The 21,356-nt window shown below is 34.7% G+C and overlaps 1 protein-coding gene across 1 annotated transcript in view; it reads left to right on the top strand.

Annotated features, from left to right (window-relative positions):
* Positions 1-286: 286 nt before the first annotated feature.
* Positions 287-21,356, top strand: part of MYO16 (myosin XVI) — a gene marked incomplete at its 5' end in the record, with an annotated part of 149,227 nt that continues 128,157 nt past the window's right edge. The window contains 1 exon segment of the mRNA XM_010170386.2: positions 287-434. Within this exon segment, the coding sequence (XP_010168688.1) occupies positions 287-434 (148 nt within the window).

Here is a 21,356-nt window from a genome sequence, read left to right as displayed (position 1 = left end):
GTAAGTAAAACAGAGTACAAATCGACATCATTGTCTAAAATTAAGGAATTTTAACAGTAAGTAAGGCATTTGTTCCACTAATTGTAATGGAATTAGGGGTTTATATGTGATTTATACAGAAAAGCATGGTAGAATGAATGGTAATATTTTTTATATCCTATTCACCTCAGACTGTTTTATAAGAAACATTGTTTATTCTTCAGTGTTGCTATGGTGAATGGTTTAAAAAATATAAGATCAGAGCAATCAGTATAATGCTGAATTTATTTGTTTGTTTCTCAATCAGCTAGGATTTATACATATATGTTGGAGAAGTCTCGTGTCATTATGCAGCCTCTCAACCAGAGTAATTTTCATGTTTTTTACTTGATGATGGATGGGCTGTCTGCTGAAGAAAAATACACCCTGTACCTCAGTAATTTATCTGCACACAGGTAGGAAAACAACCTTATATTGAGTATTAATATTTTTCTTATTTTAGTGCCTCTTTGCTGTTGAGATCTCTCCTCTAATACTTACCATTTGTGTTGTAACTTTTCAATGAGCTCTGAAATTATTTATTATTGAGTACCTGTTAGTGAAGATTTAATTCTAGAGTACATGTGCACCCTCCTAACAAGACCAGAGTCTTCCATCTATTAGGATTATTGCCTTAAAGGAGAAAAAGGAAGGAAATGTCTTACTTATTTTTCCATCTTCTGTGGTAGGTCTGGTTTTTTTTGATTATTTTTTTTTTTCTTTTGCCACTGATGAACTTTTTGTCTTCAGGAAAAACTGTTTTATTAGAATTAAACTTTTCTTATGTAATATGTTGATTTTTATGAAATTTCACCATATGTAACTGATATTTCTGTTTTCATTTTGAGATTTACTTTGTCTCATATTTATTAAGAAAAACAGAAACAAAGTTTTGACTACTTTGAAACCAAGGATAGGATTTGCCACCCAACACCTAAAATTAGGTCTTTGTGTGCATCTCCACATCAGCTGGTTTTCTTGTCTCTCAAGACTCAAAAGGGGATTGAGTTTCCCCTCCACTCAAAGGGGATTGAGTCTCTACTCAGCTTTTTACTCTATTTAGAGTTGTATGTAGATGTGTGCTTCAAGGTGAACTTAAGCACATTAGTGGCATGAACTGTAATGACTACATTCCCTTTAATAGTAAGAGCTTAACTATAAGGAGCTGTGTATAGACACCTAAATGTAGTGTGTCTGAGGCTGAATACACTCCAAAAGTTTAATATAAGTTGAAGTTTTTGGTTTTTCAGGAAATTTTGTAGGTATCTCAAAATTTATTAGTTCAAATTCTTTTTTAAAGAAAACGTATTGCCTTTCTTTCTTCAGTCTTTCCTAAGTGATTCCTAAGAAATATCACTGAAATGAGAGGAGCCTATGTGGCACTAATGATCTTCTCTTAAATTGGCTAAGTTTATAATGAGTACAGTGAGTAACAGTAAAAAGACCAATAGTAGTGAAAATTATGCAAAATGAGTGTTTTGAGTTTTTCCTATCTAAGCCTTTTTCCTATGGATTTTTCTTGCAACTTTTCTATCTTTGGTTCTGACTAGTACTTGAATAAAATAGTATTCCTTGATTAGGGGCCTGTAAATAGAAAGATACCAAATTAATTTTTGCAGAAAAAACTTGATTCTGATTTTTTTCTTAAACACAAGTTTTCATACTACTATTGTTTCATGTTTTAAGCTGTTAGCACTTCTGGTAGTATATAGAATAGTGTAATGCACTAGCTCTGAAGAAACCTGAAGCTAAGTTACTTTACTGAAAATAATCCACTTCAAAGCAGGGGAGAGGAAGAGTTAAATTCTATGCTTTAAATTCTTTGAAGGCTTTGAAGACCGAAAGGATTCTGAGCTCCTGATCAGTACTTTATTCCTCTTCTAGCAAAAGTTGTTTGGAATCACTCAGTTTATTCAGAAAATTAAACAGTTTGAAGTCACTTTGCAAGAAGTTCCAACAGGAAAGAACTTAGCAAAAATGTGAATAATTAGATTCACATGAACAAAGCTTTATCTGATAAGATATCTGATAAGCATCCAAAAAGAACAAAATAGTATTTTTAAATAGATGTCTGAACATTGCAGTGCCAATTCTTTAGAAGTAATTTATAGCACATGAACATTTGCATAAAGCAGCTTTTATCAAGAAAGCTTTGCTTTGACTGCATAAAGTAGATTGTATCTTACATTACAGAGAGAGAATTTGGTCCAAATATTTCTTACCTTGAACTCCTGAGTGTAGTAGTTCAGTGGGCCAGATCTTTCTTGGTTGATAGAGTTACACTAGGGGTGAATTTCTACAGCATCAAACTCACACGTGAATCAGAAAGCAGGATTTGGCCTCTGTTATAAATTAGTGATTTCTGGCTTACTGAAATTTTGATGAGATCATATCATTCTGGTAACATCAATAACTGAATTTGTCATGTTTGCTTTAAGCAAGTGTAATCTTGACTCTAATAGCAAATTTAATTAGATAACAGCCCTTTTGAAGCTATAGGTGGTTCACGTCCAACTGTTTTTTGATATTTTTCCTGTTCCTTTTTATGTTTTTTTAATATTGGACCTTTATGTAGAAACCTGAACAATCTTAGTAAGTAATGACTGTTAAGATCACAAGATACCCCTATTTTTTGATTGTTTACTTAGGCCATGGCAATATGATAAATGAGACATAGCATTGTTTTTTATTATAATTTTAAATAAAAGTACCTTAAAGAGTCAAAGGAGTATTGTCAATAGTGGTTATTGTTAGACTTGATGCTTTAAAAGGTGAGAGGTAGTTCATGTATTAGGCAGTATATAATCCTGGATTAAGAGTTAATATAAATAACTAAAAGGGGAAATCCCTCCCCTTTGCAGTTACTGAGTTTCAGTAAGGCTGGGGTTTCACCTCAATGTATAGGGGGAGTTGTTAGGTTGTAATTCTGTGGTGTTTGATGCCATCCTGAGAGGGAGCTTGGAGCTCTGAAACTTGAATATATGTTCTTGCAAGCTTTAGGACTGCTAGGGCAGCGTCTGAAGGCAAATAGCTGGCTGCTTTCTCTTGGACCTATATACAACTAGGGCCTTAAAGTAGCAAGCCACCTAAATCTATGTAGGAAGGGATCTGAATGAATGCATCTCCTGCTGTATCTGCATGTGGATCATGATTGATAAAGACTGAAGCAATTCCTGAAAGGTAAGATCATTTTTTCAAGATTTAGCAGGGGGAGCATATGAGAGAGAGTCTTGAAAAGGCAAGTCAAGTTTTTTTGATTGGCAACTACTATTCCCATGTATTCATTAAATTCAAAAGCTGATTTTTATCAGCAGATCCTTGATTGAAATTTCCAAAATTTCTTTTAATTTTGTGTGTTTCAAAAGATCTGCAGAAACTTTGTTTGTCTTGATGATGACATGTAATCCAGAGAAATTAGAGATTTGGAGTTATATTCTCAATTTGCCCTTGATTTACTCTTGATTTTTTTGCTAGCTTCAGATACAGTCCATTACTGTAAGCATTGATTTTCTGGCATGTGAAGTTTAGCCTTATAATAAGAATATGTACTAACTTTTCTAGCATGTTAAATTTAACCTCATTTTTACAGTAGATACTACTTTAGTGATGAATCTTGCAACCAAGGGGAAAGAGAAAGCAAAGATGAGAGGTGTCAATGGCGATAGATCAGCTTGTAAATGGTCTTCAACCCTAGTGAAGAAAGGGTACTAAAAGGAGAGATCAGAAAGACAGGAAAGAAAAATGTGGGAAAAAGTCTTGCAAAAAAAAAAAAAGTGGAAAGATCTGCTTTTATTATTATGGGCCAATTGCTTCATATTAGCATTGATATTCCAAAGCTGTAGTATATGTAACAATATAAGAATGTCTTTGTGTAATAGGTATGTGTAAGATACTCAAACATATTGTAATTAAAAATCATATCATTACATTTGTATATGTATATTAGAAAACTTGACTTAAGGCTACTTAACTATAGAAAATCATTTCAGAAATGATGGTGGGTTTGGCAGCTGTTCAACTTGATGTCACCATTTTCAGTTTAAACAAGGTTGCTAGTTCTCCTAATTAATTGTACTATTACGGCTTTTAGTAGCATAGGCAAACTGATACAATGCATTCAGTATTGTAAGGTGATTCAGACAGGCGGGTTTTAGTCCTTTGTAATCAGATCTTTGTCATACAACATTTACAGGTTAAAATATACTCCTTGTAAATAAGCTGCATGTGTAAAATTAAACAACTTCAAGCTGGGGAAAATGTTAATATATACATTCATGCAGAAGCTTGACTACGGTCAGGGAGTGCGTTTTGTATTTGTATTTTCCGACTGCTGTTCCCAGATGTACAAAACTTTACATCCTCCCATAGAACAATGATTTGCACTGCAGTGTATGCTCTTGCTGGCTGTGCTTTTTTTCCCATCCCTTAAAAAGCAGTGATACTCTTCTGCAATGATGTCTGTAGACCATTTCACAGAACTGGTGTATCTTCTTTCATGGTTTTTGAGTGCAGGTGCCCTCTTCACTGTCAATAAGAAAACTTTCCATTAATTTCATGTATGAAGTAGTGTTTTAGTGAAGTGATTAAATTTCTCATTAAAATATAAACTAATCAGAACCTCTTTGCTTATTGAGGAAATCATTCACAACTCTAAAGAATAAGGTTGATCTTCAATAAAGGCTTAGAGATTACAGTGTGGAAAAGTGAACATTATAGAAAAGATCCCAGTAGATATTAAGTGCAAAGCCTTATATCTGATTTTTTTATGTGTTTCCAGGCATCATCTTTTCTAACAAGAACTAATACAATGTGTGCAAAATATCAATTAGTCTAGCATCGTCCATATTGACCCCTACTCTTCCTTTCCCTCACACACTAGAGCTCAAGATGAGAATTTGCAAGACTGTGAATGGCCACTTACTCCAACTTTCTGCAATTCAACATACATAGGAGGCAGCCCCTTTGTTTTCTAACTGCTGTAGATATAAAGCCAGGAAGACACTGCACATTTCCATGCCTTCTCTCTTTCTTTTCTTTCCTTTTATCTTTAGATGTCATTTTTCTTTTCAATAATTTGATTATTTTCTCATTTAAAATGCAATAGAATGAAATAACAATTTTGAAAATAACAGTTTTCCATTTATGTGCCATTTGTCTCCAAATGTAGCTGTGGCAGTGTAATGATACAAGGTAAATTCATAGAGAAAAGTTGTTTTTTTTTAATTAGTCCCACATAATTGGAAAAATAAACATTTTAAGGATGTTCCAGTCCCTGATGTTCCATGCTCTTTCCTTGTATTTGAGTCTGACAGATCACTTTTTTCCTCATAGGTATTCACTTTAATTTAAACTTTCAGTACCCTCATAAAGCCCGACTGTGTCCATAGAAATTCAGAGGTGGTTACACAATACCATTTTGATGCCTTTGCTTCACAAATTACCTGTTGCTGATATCTGTGTCTGATGACTAGAGGGAAATCCAAACAAAAGTTAGACATGTCTTAGAAAATTTGTTGGATCTAAATTCTATGAGTGAAATAACTAGATCTGGAAGGGTTACATCAGATTTTCCCATGATTGGTAGTACTGCTGGAATAAAAATTTCTGTAAGAAGTGCCAAGATACATCAGTTTACCAAACTGCCATTAGGCTTTGTGTGCTGAAAATCAGCATAAGTTATTTGTACCAAAATTCTCAGTTTCACCCCAATAAAGTGTAGTGTTGAGGCTCTATGAATTTCGCTGTCGAGGTTCAACTTTCTTTTAAAGTTTAAGTTCTGCTGACAGAATAAAGCTCCAGGCTATCAGGAAAGTGGCATTCATTATATTTAAATTTAGGAGGAAGGTAAAGATCAGACTCAGAGGTTCCTCAGCTTTTCCATTGTGGGAGGTATGAGCACAGGAGGGGAGAAAAGCTGTGACAGGAGATGTTAGACTTACTATCTCTGCAGTTGAATGGCCATGAGGGTCAAGTCTGTCTAGTTCTACTTGGCCAAAACCCCTTCCTAATACTTCTGTGCAAATAGTAGCAACCTATCATTTCTACCTTTCTTTAAATATTATCTCTTCTCAGACACATCTAGGGAAATCATACTGGGTGAGACTTTTGAACCTTGAAATCATTCTCAAATGCTAGCAACAGTTTTGCTAGGCCCCCTTTGAGCTGTGAGTTTTCAGTGCCTTTTCCAGGATGTGAGCAATTCTGTGTAATGGCCAGACAGGAGCTGGGGCAGGTGCTGTCCCGTGCAGGCAGAGGAGCAAGGATCCAAGAGTGGCAGTGGGGCAGGACCCTCACCCTCCTGGCACATCCCTGTGGCACCCAGCAGGTCAAGGGATGACCAGTGGGGTCAGACACTATCCAGAGAGCTGGGAAGGGCCATGGGGATGGGGAGAGGATGAGACCAGGCTGGGACATGAGCCCACAGGTGGCGGTCAGGGGGATCTGTGGCTGGGCACAGGCATGGCTGACCCCAGATCAGGCCAGTACCAAGGCCAAACACCTGAGCTCAAAATCAATTTCTGAGCCAAGCAGAGTTCCAAAAAGGCTTCTTGCACAGCCCAGGCAGCTGAACCTTTGAGGGGGCAGAGGACATTCAAGACCCCTGCAGAGTCATAAGACATCCTTCATCGATTTTTAATGAGAGATAATGAATATCTAATTTTTTCTCACATTATCAAAAACCAGCTAAGTCTTCAAAGTTCTCTAGTAATTGCTCTCCTTTGCATATGTATATTTTCTTCAATATGTGTATTTTCTTTAGCATATAGCCTGTAAACTTGTATTTAATTAACACTTTCAATATATGACAGCTCTTGTAGCAACTATCAAACTAATGATTCATAGTTTTTCTGTCACCCCTAGGGGTTTTTTTTGGCATGGATCTTTTGACATTCAAGTTCTTAGTAAAGATGTGAGTGAAGAAGAGGAAAAACCTGAATCAGTCTCCCACTTCCTTTTCCCAATCTATTTTTTGTTTTACATTAAATCATACAGATAACGTATCACTCATTTCTACTTTCTTTATATCCATTTTTGTAACACATGAACTAAGACCTTCAAAAATTAGATGTGCACATGATATTTTACAGAGGATAAGGAATTTTAAAGACTGGGTGGCTATGTACAGGTGATTCTCAAAGGCAGTATCTGAAATTCTTCATCTTGCTATTATCCTACTCCAACATACTTTTTTAACGTAATGAATGCTGAGTAGAAAGTTAATGTTTAAATTATTATACTGGAATTATTCTAGAAAAAGTTTTACCTTGCCAAAAGTAATTCTGGAGCTCTCTGAGAAAAATTAACTGACTTTAGGTATCCAAGCTAAATTCAATTTTATATCTAATACAATTGTGATTTATTTTTTTTTTCCTCTGCTTGTAAACATTTTGCATAACAGCTGAGGGGTTCAGAGATGAAGCTTAGATTATTGTGAAATAAGATTTTGTGAGACATTTTCTGGAGTCATTAGAATTTTTAACAATATTCCTGAGAGGTTCAAAGGCAACATGTATTTTTTTTACTTTCTTATATCTCAGGTTTCTCAAAATAATATACCTTGAATTTATATGTGTATGTACATATATAGAAATACCAAATGTATTTATACTCAACTGTTTTTTCATTTCTCTGCTTCTTCCATGTCCTCTCTTCTCTTCCTAAGGTCTCTTAAGTGGGAAACAAATATTCAGGTTCTGGTTGAACAAGTAAATATGTAATTTTTTTGGTACTATGCAAGTTTTCCCATCCTAATTTGATTACATGCAGCACATTCCTTTTCTCCAAAAAGCTTGCATTTAAAATACATTAACACTTATAAGAAAATGCAGTGATACATGTAGCGTGAGCTATGCATATTAGCATGCCTCGACAGCAAAGAACCTTTGTTATAAAGACTTTTCAAGCACGCTTGACAAACTTCCTAAATAATGGGGTAATGTGAAGATGCAGTTTCAAACACAGATTTTAAAAAATGAGGGAGTTAAATCTCAGTTAATTTTTGCTGGAATTCATTTTAGTACAATAAGTGAATATGGATAAGTGAAGCTCTCAGTAAAAGTGAAGGTAGTTTGTTTGTTGTTTGTTTTTTTAAAAAAAAAACCAACCCTATGTGGTAGCAAATAATATAAAAATTATACACTTCAATCAGTTTACAACTTCCTGATGTGATTTACTTATATTTCAGCTGTCTACTGAAAAGCTTTAACTGTGAACATTTGTTTCTTAGCTATCCTCATGCAATACTACTGTGAAAATCTGATTCACAACCAGTAGTACTAATTTAAGGCCAAGATCTGTAGATTCTAAATGGAATGAGGCAATTTCATTTATTTAGATTCCAGTGAGGTCTGACAACTGAACTACACCAGATAGTTATTGGAAAGATAATGGAGAAAGGAGAAGCAGATATATTTGTTGGAGATTCTGAAGGAGGTTTAAACTTGCTTCAGTGAGTTTTATACCTATGTAACCTGGAATAATTTCAACATCAAAAGAATTGTCTAAATTTTCTCTGTTGTCTTTTGGGTTGGGTTTTTTGTTTGTTTGTTTGTTTACTTTTGTGCACACCATTTATTCTTTTCCTGTTTACCCTGTATTTACTGATGTCTGATTTTTTTTCACTGATTTTTTTTGAGGTTGAACCTTCCTTACTGTGTGTATAACATAAGCATATTCCAGCAAAATGTGTTTTCACATTGTTCTCTTTAACGTGTTTTTCCCTGTCCTCTTATAACTTCAGCCTCTACTTCCCTTTTCTTTTGACTGGTATCAGTCCTTACTGTTTTTACAGTTTTACCTTCTTCAGTTTTCCTTTGTCTTCCTCATTGATGCAGGTTTTCTGAATAAATAGCTTTCATGAGATTATTCAACTTGTTTAACTCTTTTTTCCTCCCCAGAAATGAACAGGACTTGAACCAAAAAGAACATTTTTCTTTTTTTTTCCTTAGCTCTCTTTTTCTTGTCCTATTCTTTCTTTGAAATTCAGACTCCATTAATCTCTTGGAACATGATCTTCAAGCACCAGTGTTGTTCTTTACACTTCAAAGAAGGAAGAGTTGAGAGGCAGCACCAGTAAAAGGCAGATGTGTGTGATTTATTATGTTGGATTGTAATATTCATTACTAACTCAGTTTTGTTGAGGATGGACACCAGAATTTATATTATATGTTGTATTAATATGTTTCTTCATGTTTTAAATTTGTATTGATTAACCAGAACTTATTTTATTGAATTCTAATGTAACATTTTACAATATATGCTTTCAAATATATCTGAGATTAAAAAAATACAGCAAAATGTAACTAAGTTACATCCAAGATTGATTTTCTTTTTTTTTTTAAGTGTTACTCTGTGGTCTCATTAGTCTAATTTTTCTTATTCATGTACTTCGCTTCTGTCCAGCTAAGCTTTTAGGCTTAGTCTCTTATATTTTAGGCTTAGACTCTCATATTTTAATGAAAATTAGATGAAACCTTAAGCAGCCTATTAGTGTACATTAGAACCTGAGAAATTTTTCAGTGTTTTTTAACAGAGCAGGTATGATGACTAGACCATGTAGATTAAAACTTCTTCCCTAAGATCATCACTGTGCACCTTAATACTCAGGAAATAGATAACAATAGTCAGTGTTAAAGTCAATATTATGTAGTATCTTTCTGAAAACTGACTGCATTTCCTCTATCTTAAACCCCCTTGTTCTGTGAGATGTTTGTGTCCTACAAGATACCTTTCTAGGAGGTTAACATTGCAATTACAGAGGATAGAATCAGGATCATAGCTTAGGTTTTCAAAACAAAACTGAAATATTCATTTGTGTCATCTGCTTTATTTTGCAAATTAAGTGGTTATTTTTCTATTTGCAGATATCTACACCTCATACATAAAGTATACCTCTGTGTTATTAGCTTTGTTTCACAATATTTGTTTTGAGTATCTGGCTATGCAGTTGTTTTGAGTGGTTCTTCTTGAATTCAGGGTTAGTTACATACACACCTGCACACTTGCATTCTAATTACATGTCAAAAATCCAAAACAGTATTTTTCTACTTGAAAGTAGAAGTACCTTACCTTTTGATTTTCATGTTTAATTTATTTATTCCAGTTTCGACATTAGCTGCTTTTAACATTACTGATTTGTTCCCAAAGGATCCTTTAAGAAAATATAGCCCAAATGATGTTTAATGATTAATTTACATGAAATCAAATAATATTTTTTATTTAACAAAGTAAAGATATCAATATAAGTCTGAGGCTTAGCTCAGTGTCATTGTCTTGGGTCCCAAGTGGACTTGTTTTTTGTCTGGCTTTCAGAACAAATGCTATAGAAATTCTGCTTTGTTTGAGAGTGTAAATCTGAAACTCATATCCCTCTGGGAATTTTCTTTTATTTGATGTTAACAATCCCCTCTTCATTGTATTATTCTTCATACATATTGATTGAATAGTGGCAGAGGGCGTGCAACACTCCATTGGCAGACTCTCAGAGGTAAAGAAATCATTCATTATGATTACCTCTCTTTTCAACAACTGTTTTTTCTCTCCATCATAATTCTAACAAGACAAAGGTGTAGAACTAACTATGCGTAAATGAACAAATGAGATTTTTTTCAGGAATAAATTACATGTTTAAAGTGGAATGTTAGAGCCAAGGCAATCCTCGTTGTATTTTTCTATCATCCCAAAGGAGCTCAGATATCTGGTAATCTTTGGTATTTTACATTCTCCCTGTGCCAGTGAGCAGTTCAGAACAGAAAAATAACATCAGACTATATAAAGCCACTTTAACTTTTTCCTTTTTATAGCTCTAGTCAGTTTACTTCTGCATGTTTGGTTTTAATCCACAAACTTGCATTTACTTCATTTGACTTAGCATGATACCATTTGCAATTTCTTTGATTGAGGGGGGCTTTGTCTTTCTTGTCTCCTTTAGGGTAAGCATGGTATGGAAACATAAGCAGAATATACGAGGAGAATAATCTGTCTGTGGCATAAAAGATAAAGAGTAGGAGGCAGGAAAAAATGTAATCTGTTTACGCCAAGAGAAAGAAACAAACTTGGTAATTAAGAGCACTGAGATCTATAGAGTCTACTGAAGACAGAATATACATCTGTCTTAGTTTTAACAGAAAACTAAACATAGAATAAAACATCGTTTGGAATGAATTGCTTGAAATTGAGAAAGAAAATGCAAAAATAAATATAACATGAACCAGATGACTTTCAAATTTTTTGTGAATTCTATTGATGAGTATCTTACACCTTCAGGTTTCTGGGACAAGTTCCAATTTTAGATCCATGGAAATTATATATATTGAGGTTAAATTTGGTCTTTTGTTGAAGAAATTAAGTGCTGACTGTTTAGGCAGCTCACTAGTATTTCATGTCAGACTGAAAATGGATGTAGCTCCAAGTGATGAAATTGCTGTAGAAACCCTAGCTTAAAAGTAGATGTGATTACTCACTTATAAAAATGGTAGAAGAGCTCATTTGGCTTTTAGTTTAAGTACAAAGTATGGCTCTGCACTTTACTAGGATGCTAATTGTCTCATATGTGGGGGGAGATTCAGTGGATTCAGCTCCTGAAACCACTTAGCTATTGCATTGCATAAATCTAGAGCGATAATATAGTTCTGCAATTTATATTTCAAAAGTCACTCTTAGAATCATCCTGATACAATTACTGTAGATGAATTTACAGTCAGGAATGGATAATTTCAGAAATTGTTATTGGCATATGGAAGCCCCAATCACTGAACCCAGCTCATCTTAACTTAATGTTACATCTAAAAGAGACGATATCTCTCACCATTGTTTGAACTTACTGTCTTCACTGAGCTCCCTGAGCTAGCTCGTTTTTTTCACTGCACTGGAGTAACTTTATGGTTGCTCTAGCTGACTCTCTCTGGGAAAGTCAGGCAAGGTCAACCCAAAGTGTAGCATAGTTTTCTTCCTGTAGTTCTTTCATTAATCATAACTCAAAATTACTTTTACACTGAGGTTAAACTTGATTGTGTCAGGTTAGTGCCATTCACAGTTTTCTTTGATTCCTGCTGTATTTGCACATGGATTTTTTGTAGTTACATTATAACTACTCAATCTGAGTTTTGTCTAAAGTCTACAGGTAACCAAAGTCTTCTAAATGTATTAATTGAGTGGTAATGACTAGGAGATGTCAGAATCACATTTTTATACAGCTCCCAAAAATGGCAGCTCCATCAGTCTTGGCTTCTAAAATTATTTTGTGCAATATAATACTGGACAGATTGGTGCAGGAATATCTTGTACTCAATCACCCATTACTCAGATGAACCTTGGAACTTCTTTATCCTACATATAGGTCTTGTTTATCTCCAGTCAGTTTATGACACATCTCTTGGAATCACATCACAGTGTTATTGCTGCAGCCTAGTATAGTACAACATAAATCATATGAAACTCAATGTACTCAGTGATTGAGATCAAAAGTAAACAAAAATAGTTTCAAGTATAGTTTCAATAGTTTCAAGTCACCTTTGATTGGCAGACAACAGATGTAAAATAGTACAGGGATTTTGGGGATGCTTAAAGATCTTCACACATATATTAGCCTATCTAACCAGGGAAAGCTGTATTTTTATCAGATCTGTGCAAACATTACTCTGGATCAGGCAAGGAGACACACTGGGGAGAGCTGAATGGGAGTAGTTTAGGGTGTTTCAAGGAAGAAATGTGTATGAGGTTCTGTGCTTCCTGACATGCCGTTTTGGTCTGTGACCTGTCTGAGCTAATAAGGCCTCTGCCTATCTGATTTGAAGTTTCAACCTTTCTTGACTAGTAGTAATACGGGTGAGAATATTTGTTAGAACAAATCCAATTTGCACAAAGAACTATGCAAATCAAGAAAGTCCTCTGCAAAAAAACCTGAATACAAAATTTTCTGCTGACTGAAATGATGGAAAAGGGCACTGAAACAATGTAGAAATACCATTTGACAAACAAACTGCATTTGTAACTATAATTACAGAGAAGTGTAATTTATGGTTTATGGCAAATGCTGGCACCTTCTAATTTCTGCTTTAACCTTTATGAAATTTTAGCATAACCCAATCATTAAGTGGGTAGAAATCATTTTACCAAGCTGGTGTTGCAGCTTAGTATTAAACTTGCACAGTAATTGCAGTGTTTATTTTGACACTGGTACCCTGACGCTAGTTTCATGATCCATTTTGTTCACCCAAGATGAGAATTACAAAGATGAAGAACAATGCTAATAACTTGTAAAAAAAAAAAAAAAATCTGTGACTTTTCAAAGTAAAAATTAAAATGATCCTATTAAATGGGAAAATTTAGTGGTATAATTTGTTGGAAAACAGTTAGAGACTGTCCTATGTCATGAAAAATTTCCAGTAATGAATAAAACACAGAGAAAGTCTATATGACTCTTCTTTGATATGTTTTTCTATTGAAAAAGTTGTTCACTTGGGCTTTATTTTCTATCCCTTACCTGTCCCAGATCCAGATGGATTAAAACTGCTACAGCTAGAGATTGCACATTTTAATCCTAATATTTCTTAATATTTCTTTGTGATTTTTTCTGTGTAAGTCATGTCTTTTGCTGTCTGTGTGAAAAGCAGGACCCTCTACTTAAGTTAAGGGAACAACCACTAATGATTGTGGCTGCTTGGTTGTTAAATAGATAACATACATAAACACATACATATTTACTCCTTTCAAAGTAAGAAGACTATTCTTGCTTTGTAGAACAAGTGCGTAAAGTTAGGTACTGCACCAAGTCATATTCTTGTATTGTGTGAGACTTTCTTAGCCTGTGATAGGTAAATAATTGTTATTTTTTAATGAATCATATTAAACCTCCTTAAAAACGTCTCATTCTTTTGTAAATAATGTATATTTCCTAGTATTGCAAAAGTCACTAGAGTGACTAGTCTCTTGGGGGGCCTAAACTTTTTTTTTTTTTTTTCCCTAAGTTAAATGGCTTTAAAGGAATCTTACTGTTCTGAATTCAAGTTGTTTAGTATACGTACCTGAATACACTTGGCCATACCTGCATATATGGGAAGAAGAGGACTTCTTGTAAATCAGCTGATCTGTAACTGATCCATGAACTACAATCAGTGTTATATGGAATCATTTTGAAGTACACTATCAACATTTTAACTGGATACTGGTGAAAGTTAAAAGCAGGTACCCAGAGCATTTTTAAAATTTTAGATCTAATACTGTAGATCTTAATCCAGTAAATTTTATTTAATGAATCAGCATTTAAAAAGTAGCAAATGCTGGTGGAGGAATGCCTCAAGGCTCATAAACTTAATGACATCTACCTGGCAACTAGTGCCAAAGTGAGTCTGAACACAGGAACAAAAAATTACTCTTGGTTGTATGAGCAAAGTTCAAACACAATTTCTGAAGCATTTCAGGACATGGATTGGACCAGTTTGCACTTGTATGGAGACTGACTTATTTTCTTTACATATTCAACAATGCTCAATATTTGCTACTTTTTTATCATCATCATTATTATGCTCCTTATATAATGTATATTCAACTTCAAAATTATGCTTGTAAAGTGATAGTTCACAGAATTACGATCTCCTGAGTGATTCTGTCCTATAAAATACTGAATTATATGAGTCAGAGAAAGAACACTACAAGGTATACTGCCTTTAATATTTCTTTTAATGTCACCAGAGGTGTGAAAAATTCTATTTTGAGTCACTTGTGTTGTGCATTCAATTTTTGCTATAATGGAATTATCCTAGATTTACATTTTTATGTATTTTAGGAACAGACGGCTTGAGTCTGATTTAAGCCTACTCCACAGGAATATCAATATAATAATTTTAAAAAAATGTACCTGAGTTTAGCCTAAAGACATTTGGCATTTTGAGAATAAAGACCAAACTGTATTTCTTTGCTTTCTATTTCAGTATATCCATGATCTGTAAAAACTCAAGTACTTCATAGTACAGATACACATAACAGAATTATTTGAAATTTTGTCTTATGAAAATGTCAAGGCAAAACTATTTGCTGAGTAACACACAGGTTAATATAAGCTTTCTGTGCTGAAACCAGTTTTAAAAGAAAATACCTTAACATATTATTTTATTTGTTTAGAAAAATAAAAACGAGAGCTGGGTTCTGGTTCTCACTGAATCTATCTGCGATGTTTAATTTATTAATATTGTGCTGATACTTTACCTCTTAGCATTAACAAAGTTATTCTATTTTTGAAATGCCTGTTTTGGTGCTTTATTGCACTAGTCATGAGCCCTTAAATGCTTAGCAGTAATTCCAGCACAGTGCTGCATAACATGGTTCAAAGGATCTAAAATATTTTCAGATTGGAATAGGTTTAAAAGCTGAAGACAAAGGAAAAAAAAAAAGCAGTAAAATATGCCCCTTTCCCCTCAGAGGAAAAATCCAGTAGCTATTCATTATCATGTTCTGTAAATGTCGTTTACTTCATTGATGTCAACTGTTTTGCTTTGTCTTTATCTCATCACTGTTTACATATCAAACAGTGCTAAGTGCAAGGCAGCTTTTCCTCCCTAAGCAGAATACATTGTCCTCTCATATTCACATGAGAGATTTAAAGAAATAAAAATGTTTGTTGTAATCTCTTATTCTGTGACTTTGCAAATATAGTAGAGATTAGTGGAATTTAATTTTGAAAGGTCATGTCTTGGTTTTATACACTCAATACCCTTCATCCCAACAGTTTTTAAAACATCTTTAAAAACGTAAGTAAAGCTGTGAAGTCATTAATTCTCAGTCAGGAAAAACAGTCCTTAAATTCAGTGTTTAGTTATACCTAAATTAAGTGTTGGGATTTAGCAAGTATTCAGAGAAAGACTTCACAAATATTTAGTGTGAGGACAGTAAACTGAACTAGTTGTACAAAAACTGGTTTATAAACAGTTATATTTTGTCTGGAACTAGCACATAACTGAGATACTATGATTTCCACTTTAGCTTAAAGTAAAAGTTAACTGATGGGATGATGTTGAATTTTCAGTGATGACCATTGTACTTAATCAGTCTTACTACCCTGAGCTGGATGGGAAGGAGGGATGGGGACTGCAAAGGCAAAAGCCACATGCCTTTCACACAATTGTGCAGGTACATGGTTCACTGGGCAGCACTAATAAGGGGAAGGAAGGGATTTAGCTTGTTAATGCATGCTTCTTAATACAATGACACATTAAATAACACCCACAACATGCATATTGATTGTATTAGAGCTGTAACCTGATTATGAAATATTGCTTCATCCTCCTGTGACATGGGGTCTCTTGAGAATTTTCTGTCAACAAATCATCAGTTAATGAAGATTTTATAATAAGAAAAGTCCAATTAAAACTGGCTTTGTTTTACACTTTAAATAAAGACAGGTTGAGGCAAAAGATAAGTCTGTGTGACTCATTGTGGAGTGTAGCAGAGACACCTCAGATGGTGCCATGCAAAAAGTTCCAAAACTGTGTTGGGGCAGTGGGCCATTTGAGGTAATTAGCCTCACTTATTGTGCTTTCTGTGCTACACCTAGGACGTAGAGGTGTAGTTCAGGAATCTTTGTATAACTTCATTGCAATATGTAGAAGTAAATGTGTGAGAAGGTGATACGTCTAGAAATAATGTAGGCAATGCTTAAGGCAGCTTGAAATCTAGGTCTCCAGTAATACTTATCTCCTGCTGTCTCAGTTAAACATCTCATCTACCTTTCTTTTATAGTGAATCAAAGCTCAACATAGGGTGTGAACCTATAACTTCCAGGTGTGCTCGATATTAACATTTATTATGATACTAAGATGCAACTGAAATCAGTGGGATGAAGCACAGGTTTGAAGTTTGTTACATGTAAATGTTTTGCTGAATTGGGACAATATACAGTGATGTAATAAATCATTATTCTACTTCACAGTACATGTAAACCTGGAAAAAAAAAAAAATCTTCTTTCTCGTTGTTCCAGTGACCTGAAAGCACTGAATGTGATGTCATGACGTGCATGGTCTGCTTTTGTTTTTAGAGCAATTGATGCAACATTTTATAGAAGCTAGCACTGAGAGGATACTTGTGTGCATTTTTTAATGACACGTTTTAATTAAGTTCAAGCTGTAATAAAAGCCTTTATAACACCATTAGTGTATGAGTGCTTTTGATAGGTATATTTGAATCCATTCAGTCTAAGTGATGTGTTCTCCTCTAGGGTATAAACACAGTATTCCCTACTAGTTGTCTATAAAGCTGACTCGTCAACCAGCTCATGCAAAGCAAGTGACAAGCCAGTTCTATTTCTACCTGTCCCCACAATTACAGAGAATTTGGATACCTCTGTGTGAGGGGAGAGGTATGTAGAAAATCATATTTAGGGTGAAGATGACATTTTGAAACAATCTGATTTAATTTCTCTGTTCTGAATTTCTTTAACTGGAAAACACATAAAAATTTTAGACAATTACTGCGTGACAGGTTTCCACATGATTACAGCATGATATTAAAAAAAAAGTGTGAATTTTTTGTTCTTTAAGTGAGAACAAAAAAGTTCTAGCTTGTATAAATAAATACAAAGTATAAGGATCTCGGTTTTAATGGCTGTTTGGAATTGGTGAATGATTATTAAGAGTTTTATTTGTAGATCATTTTTATAAAAGAAATAAGGGATTTATAGACAAAATCCAGAATATCTGATTTATAACATGATCTGCAGTGGCTTGTATTGCATAATTAAGTATTGATACAGAGTCCTGGTTTTAGTTATTTATGTTAGATATTTATTCTTCACTGCTTCCATGTGAATTCTTTACCCACTAATCTTGAACTTCTTTTATCAAAATAAATGTACTAGATAGTGTGGTCAATTGTGCTAGAATAGGAGTTGATACTATTCTGTTTCTCTAGTGGTTAGCCAAGAGAAATGACACATGGGCAAGTGGATCAGAAGAGGAAAGCACACCATAAAAGTTGTAATTCCTCACAGGAACCAGTTACAATGGTATCTCAGAAAATAACAGATTATGATATTCTCATGTGTGGGTTTGGTGGTTTTTTTTTTGGGGGGGGGTTGTTGTTTGTTTTTGGGTTTTTTTTCACCAACTAAAGGAATATAAAGAGAGAAAAATAGTATTTTCCTGTGCCCTTAATTTGAAAGGGGCCTCCAGAGATCTGGTGCAACTCTTTGTATCAAGACAGGATCTACTATGCAAACAGACAGGTTCTTTGAAAATCTGTTGCAACAGCTACACAAAAGAAAGGGGAAACTTAAGTGATTCGTAAGTTAATGCCAGGACTGTTTTAGCTGCGTTGGCATTCATGTTCCCAGTTCTTACCAGGAAGATGATTCTACCATTCCTGAATTTTTAAACTTGTGGTTTTCTGCCTCAGGATGCTATTTGGAATAAGTAAAGATTCTGTAGTGACTTTCAGCCCTATCTTTTCCCCCAATTCATACAACATAAGAACTAACATATAAATAAAGATTGAATTAATTTATTGTATGCTGTTACCTAGAAGATTAATAGAATAAAAATTTTGTCCTCCCTGAATGTTTTTGTGCTAGAAAGGATTATTTTTTAGTCATCTTGCTAGACTTATGAATGAATAATTTAATGCAGAAGGTACAAACAATTTATTTTCTAGATACAAAATCAAGCTAAGTTGAATTAGCTTGGAGAAGGTGGGGGTGGCCACAGCACATATCCTGACAATTATTTTGATACAGCTGGCATGGGATATCTTCCTAAATTTCAGGACTTTGGCCCTATGCCCCAGCTCTTTCTAAAACAGCTGTTGGAAATCTTCTGGCTTACCAATAAAACTATTTATCCAGATATTTTCAAGATATATAAAAAAATCCTAACAGAGGTTTTCTTTGGTTTCTAGTTCCCAGAAGGTGATTAAAGTGTCTGGAAGTTTCCCAATGTTAAATTGTTCATATCGGTTTTTCTTAAAATTTAAAGTTAACTTCTTTAAGATTTTAAAAAAGAAAAACTATTTAAGAGTTGATGTCCAAATATTTATTTCTAAGGTGAGAAGACATTTTCATCCTCCTAAAATAATGATGCTGTGCTATTTTAACTACTAGATAAACTAGTGAAAAAGGTTGCTGACCTAAGCAGAGGAGTTGCATTGCACAAATATTCTCTTCCTATTTTGACTCATCCTTTGGTATGACTCTATTTTTTAAGATTGTTCTGATTTTTAGAACACTGTCATCCCTTCAGATTTTAAGCAATATAAATTTGTAAATAAAACTTGTGCTCAGATGTCCTATGACTCTAAGAGCCATGTTAAATTTTTGTTTTAGGGACTGTTCAAATTCAAGGTAATGTGCTAATAATTTCAGACCTACCTTTTCTTGGTCTCCCAGTCTTCTGGGGCCAAAATTACTGTTTTTATATGACGTTCAAAAACCCCCCAACATATCTGAGAAAGAAGTTTAATGTGTTTCATAGGATTATAGAATAATTCACTTTGGCAGGGACTTTAGGAGGTCCTTGGTTCACTGCCTGCTCCAAACAGAGACCAGCTGTGAGATCAGATCATGTTGTTCAGAGCTTTGTCCAGTCAAGACTTGAAAAACTCCAAGGATATTTGTGTCTCTGGAGCCTTTGCTTCCCTAAGCTGAACAAGCCTTGCTCACTCAACAAGCCTACCCCATCATATCTCCAGCCCGGACCATTGAGGTGGGCCTCTGCTGATCTCACTCCACTTTAGCAATGTCTTCTGTGTTTTTTGTGTGTGTGTTTGCATGGGCAAAGCTGGCTGCAGTATGTAGATGTGGTCTAACTGTGAGTGCTAGGCAGGAGGAAACAACTCCCAGTCCCTTGGCAATGCTCCTGGTGATGCAGCCCTGGATACTGATGGCAATATAAATTTGTAAATAAAATTGCCGGCTGCTGCCCAGGTTCATTGCCGGCTCCTGCCCAGCTCACTGCCCTCAGGGCCCCCAGGACCTTTTCCCCAGAGCTGCTCCCCAGTTTATCAGCCTGTATCATTGCAAGGATTTATTCCTTCCCAACTTCAGGACTTGTCTTCACTAAGTTTCATAAAGTTCCTGTTGGCCCATTCCTTCAACCTTTAAAAGGCAGCCCTACCCTCCAGCATACTGACTGTTCCTCTCAATTTGATGTCCTCTGCAAACTTGATGGGAATGCAGTATCAAAATCAAGAATAAGTGAGTGTTGGAAATTATCTTCATATCTTAGTTCTAGTACATCACCTTCTCACTTTGCATCTCCTTGAAACTGGTTCATTTCTCTGATATCTGTTTCATGCTCTACTATGCTATCCTATGTCCTTCAGGTCAGCTGTGTAAAGTAGTTGTTTTGCCATGGCCAAAAGACTGTAGGTCTTTTCCTCTTTGCAATACCTTTCTTAATCTTCTGAAGGCTACATTTAATAAATTCTTTTGCTCTACATAATTTTTCTGATACATTTTTTCTATTGTTTTCCAAGGCGTACTTAACTCTCATTTAGTTTATGATAAGTGCTTTTCTGGTGATCCACTGCCTAATCAGCTTTACCTGTCCTGAATCTGTACATTCAGTTATCCTTTTGTCTTATTTTATATTTTTTCTTAGTTGAATTGTGTCTTTATAGTACTCATTCATGTTTGGTTTAATTCCTTGAAAAAATGTGCTTTCATCTGGTCTCTGAGACTTTCTCTGACCAATAAACTAATATAAATAACCTTATTCAGCCCCTTGCTTCTGAGCACAGCCCAGAAGCTTTAGAGTACTCTGAGACCTCAAATGGCTAAAATGGCTAAATTGTTCTGAGTACAAGCAATTAGAAAATGAAGCTTTTTGCCTATGACCAGAGCTTTTTTACTGAAGAGGTTAACTGTGATTGGTGAAAACCTTATTACAACAAGCAACATGTATTGCATTGATTTATCATCTATAATAAAGTTCAAGACTAAAATCTAACTTTGTATTATGTTTCACTTATATCAAGCCTTCTATAGCTAAAAAAGCTTTACCACAAAATGTGGATGTGTCAGTACTCGTCCTCTGTCAGGAATGGAGTCAAGTAGCAAGCAGCTAGATGCTAACTTAAAAAAACCAACCAACCAACCAACCAAAAAAAAAACCCCACAAATCTTTTCTTTCATCATAGGACTTTATCCTAATTGTTTATAGTGACTTAGAACTACTTAATGATATAAAACTACAAAGAATTCTCTTAATTATTCATGACAGAATGTATTTACTTCAGGAAAGCCCTATGAAGAGGTGTCCATCTGGCAAAACCACGCTTCCTCTTCTCCTCTAATTGGAACCCAACTTTAACTGTCCTCCTGACAAAAGAGAATTTCTGATTAAGTGGATGCAAC

The sequence above is a fragment of the Antrostomus carolinensis genome, unplaced genomic scaffold (genome assembly GCF_000700745.2).
Source record: "Antrostomus carolinensis isolate BGI_N321 unplaced genomic scaffold, ASM70074v2 scaffold16956, whole genome shotgun sequence".
Classification (NCBI taxonomy): Eukaryota; Metazoa; Chordata; class Aves; order Caprimulgiformes; family Caprimulgidae; genus Antrostomus; species Antrostomus carolinensis.
This window is presented reverse-complemented; position numbering and strand designations above follow the sequence as displayed.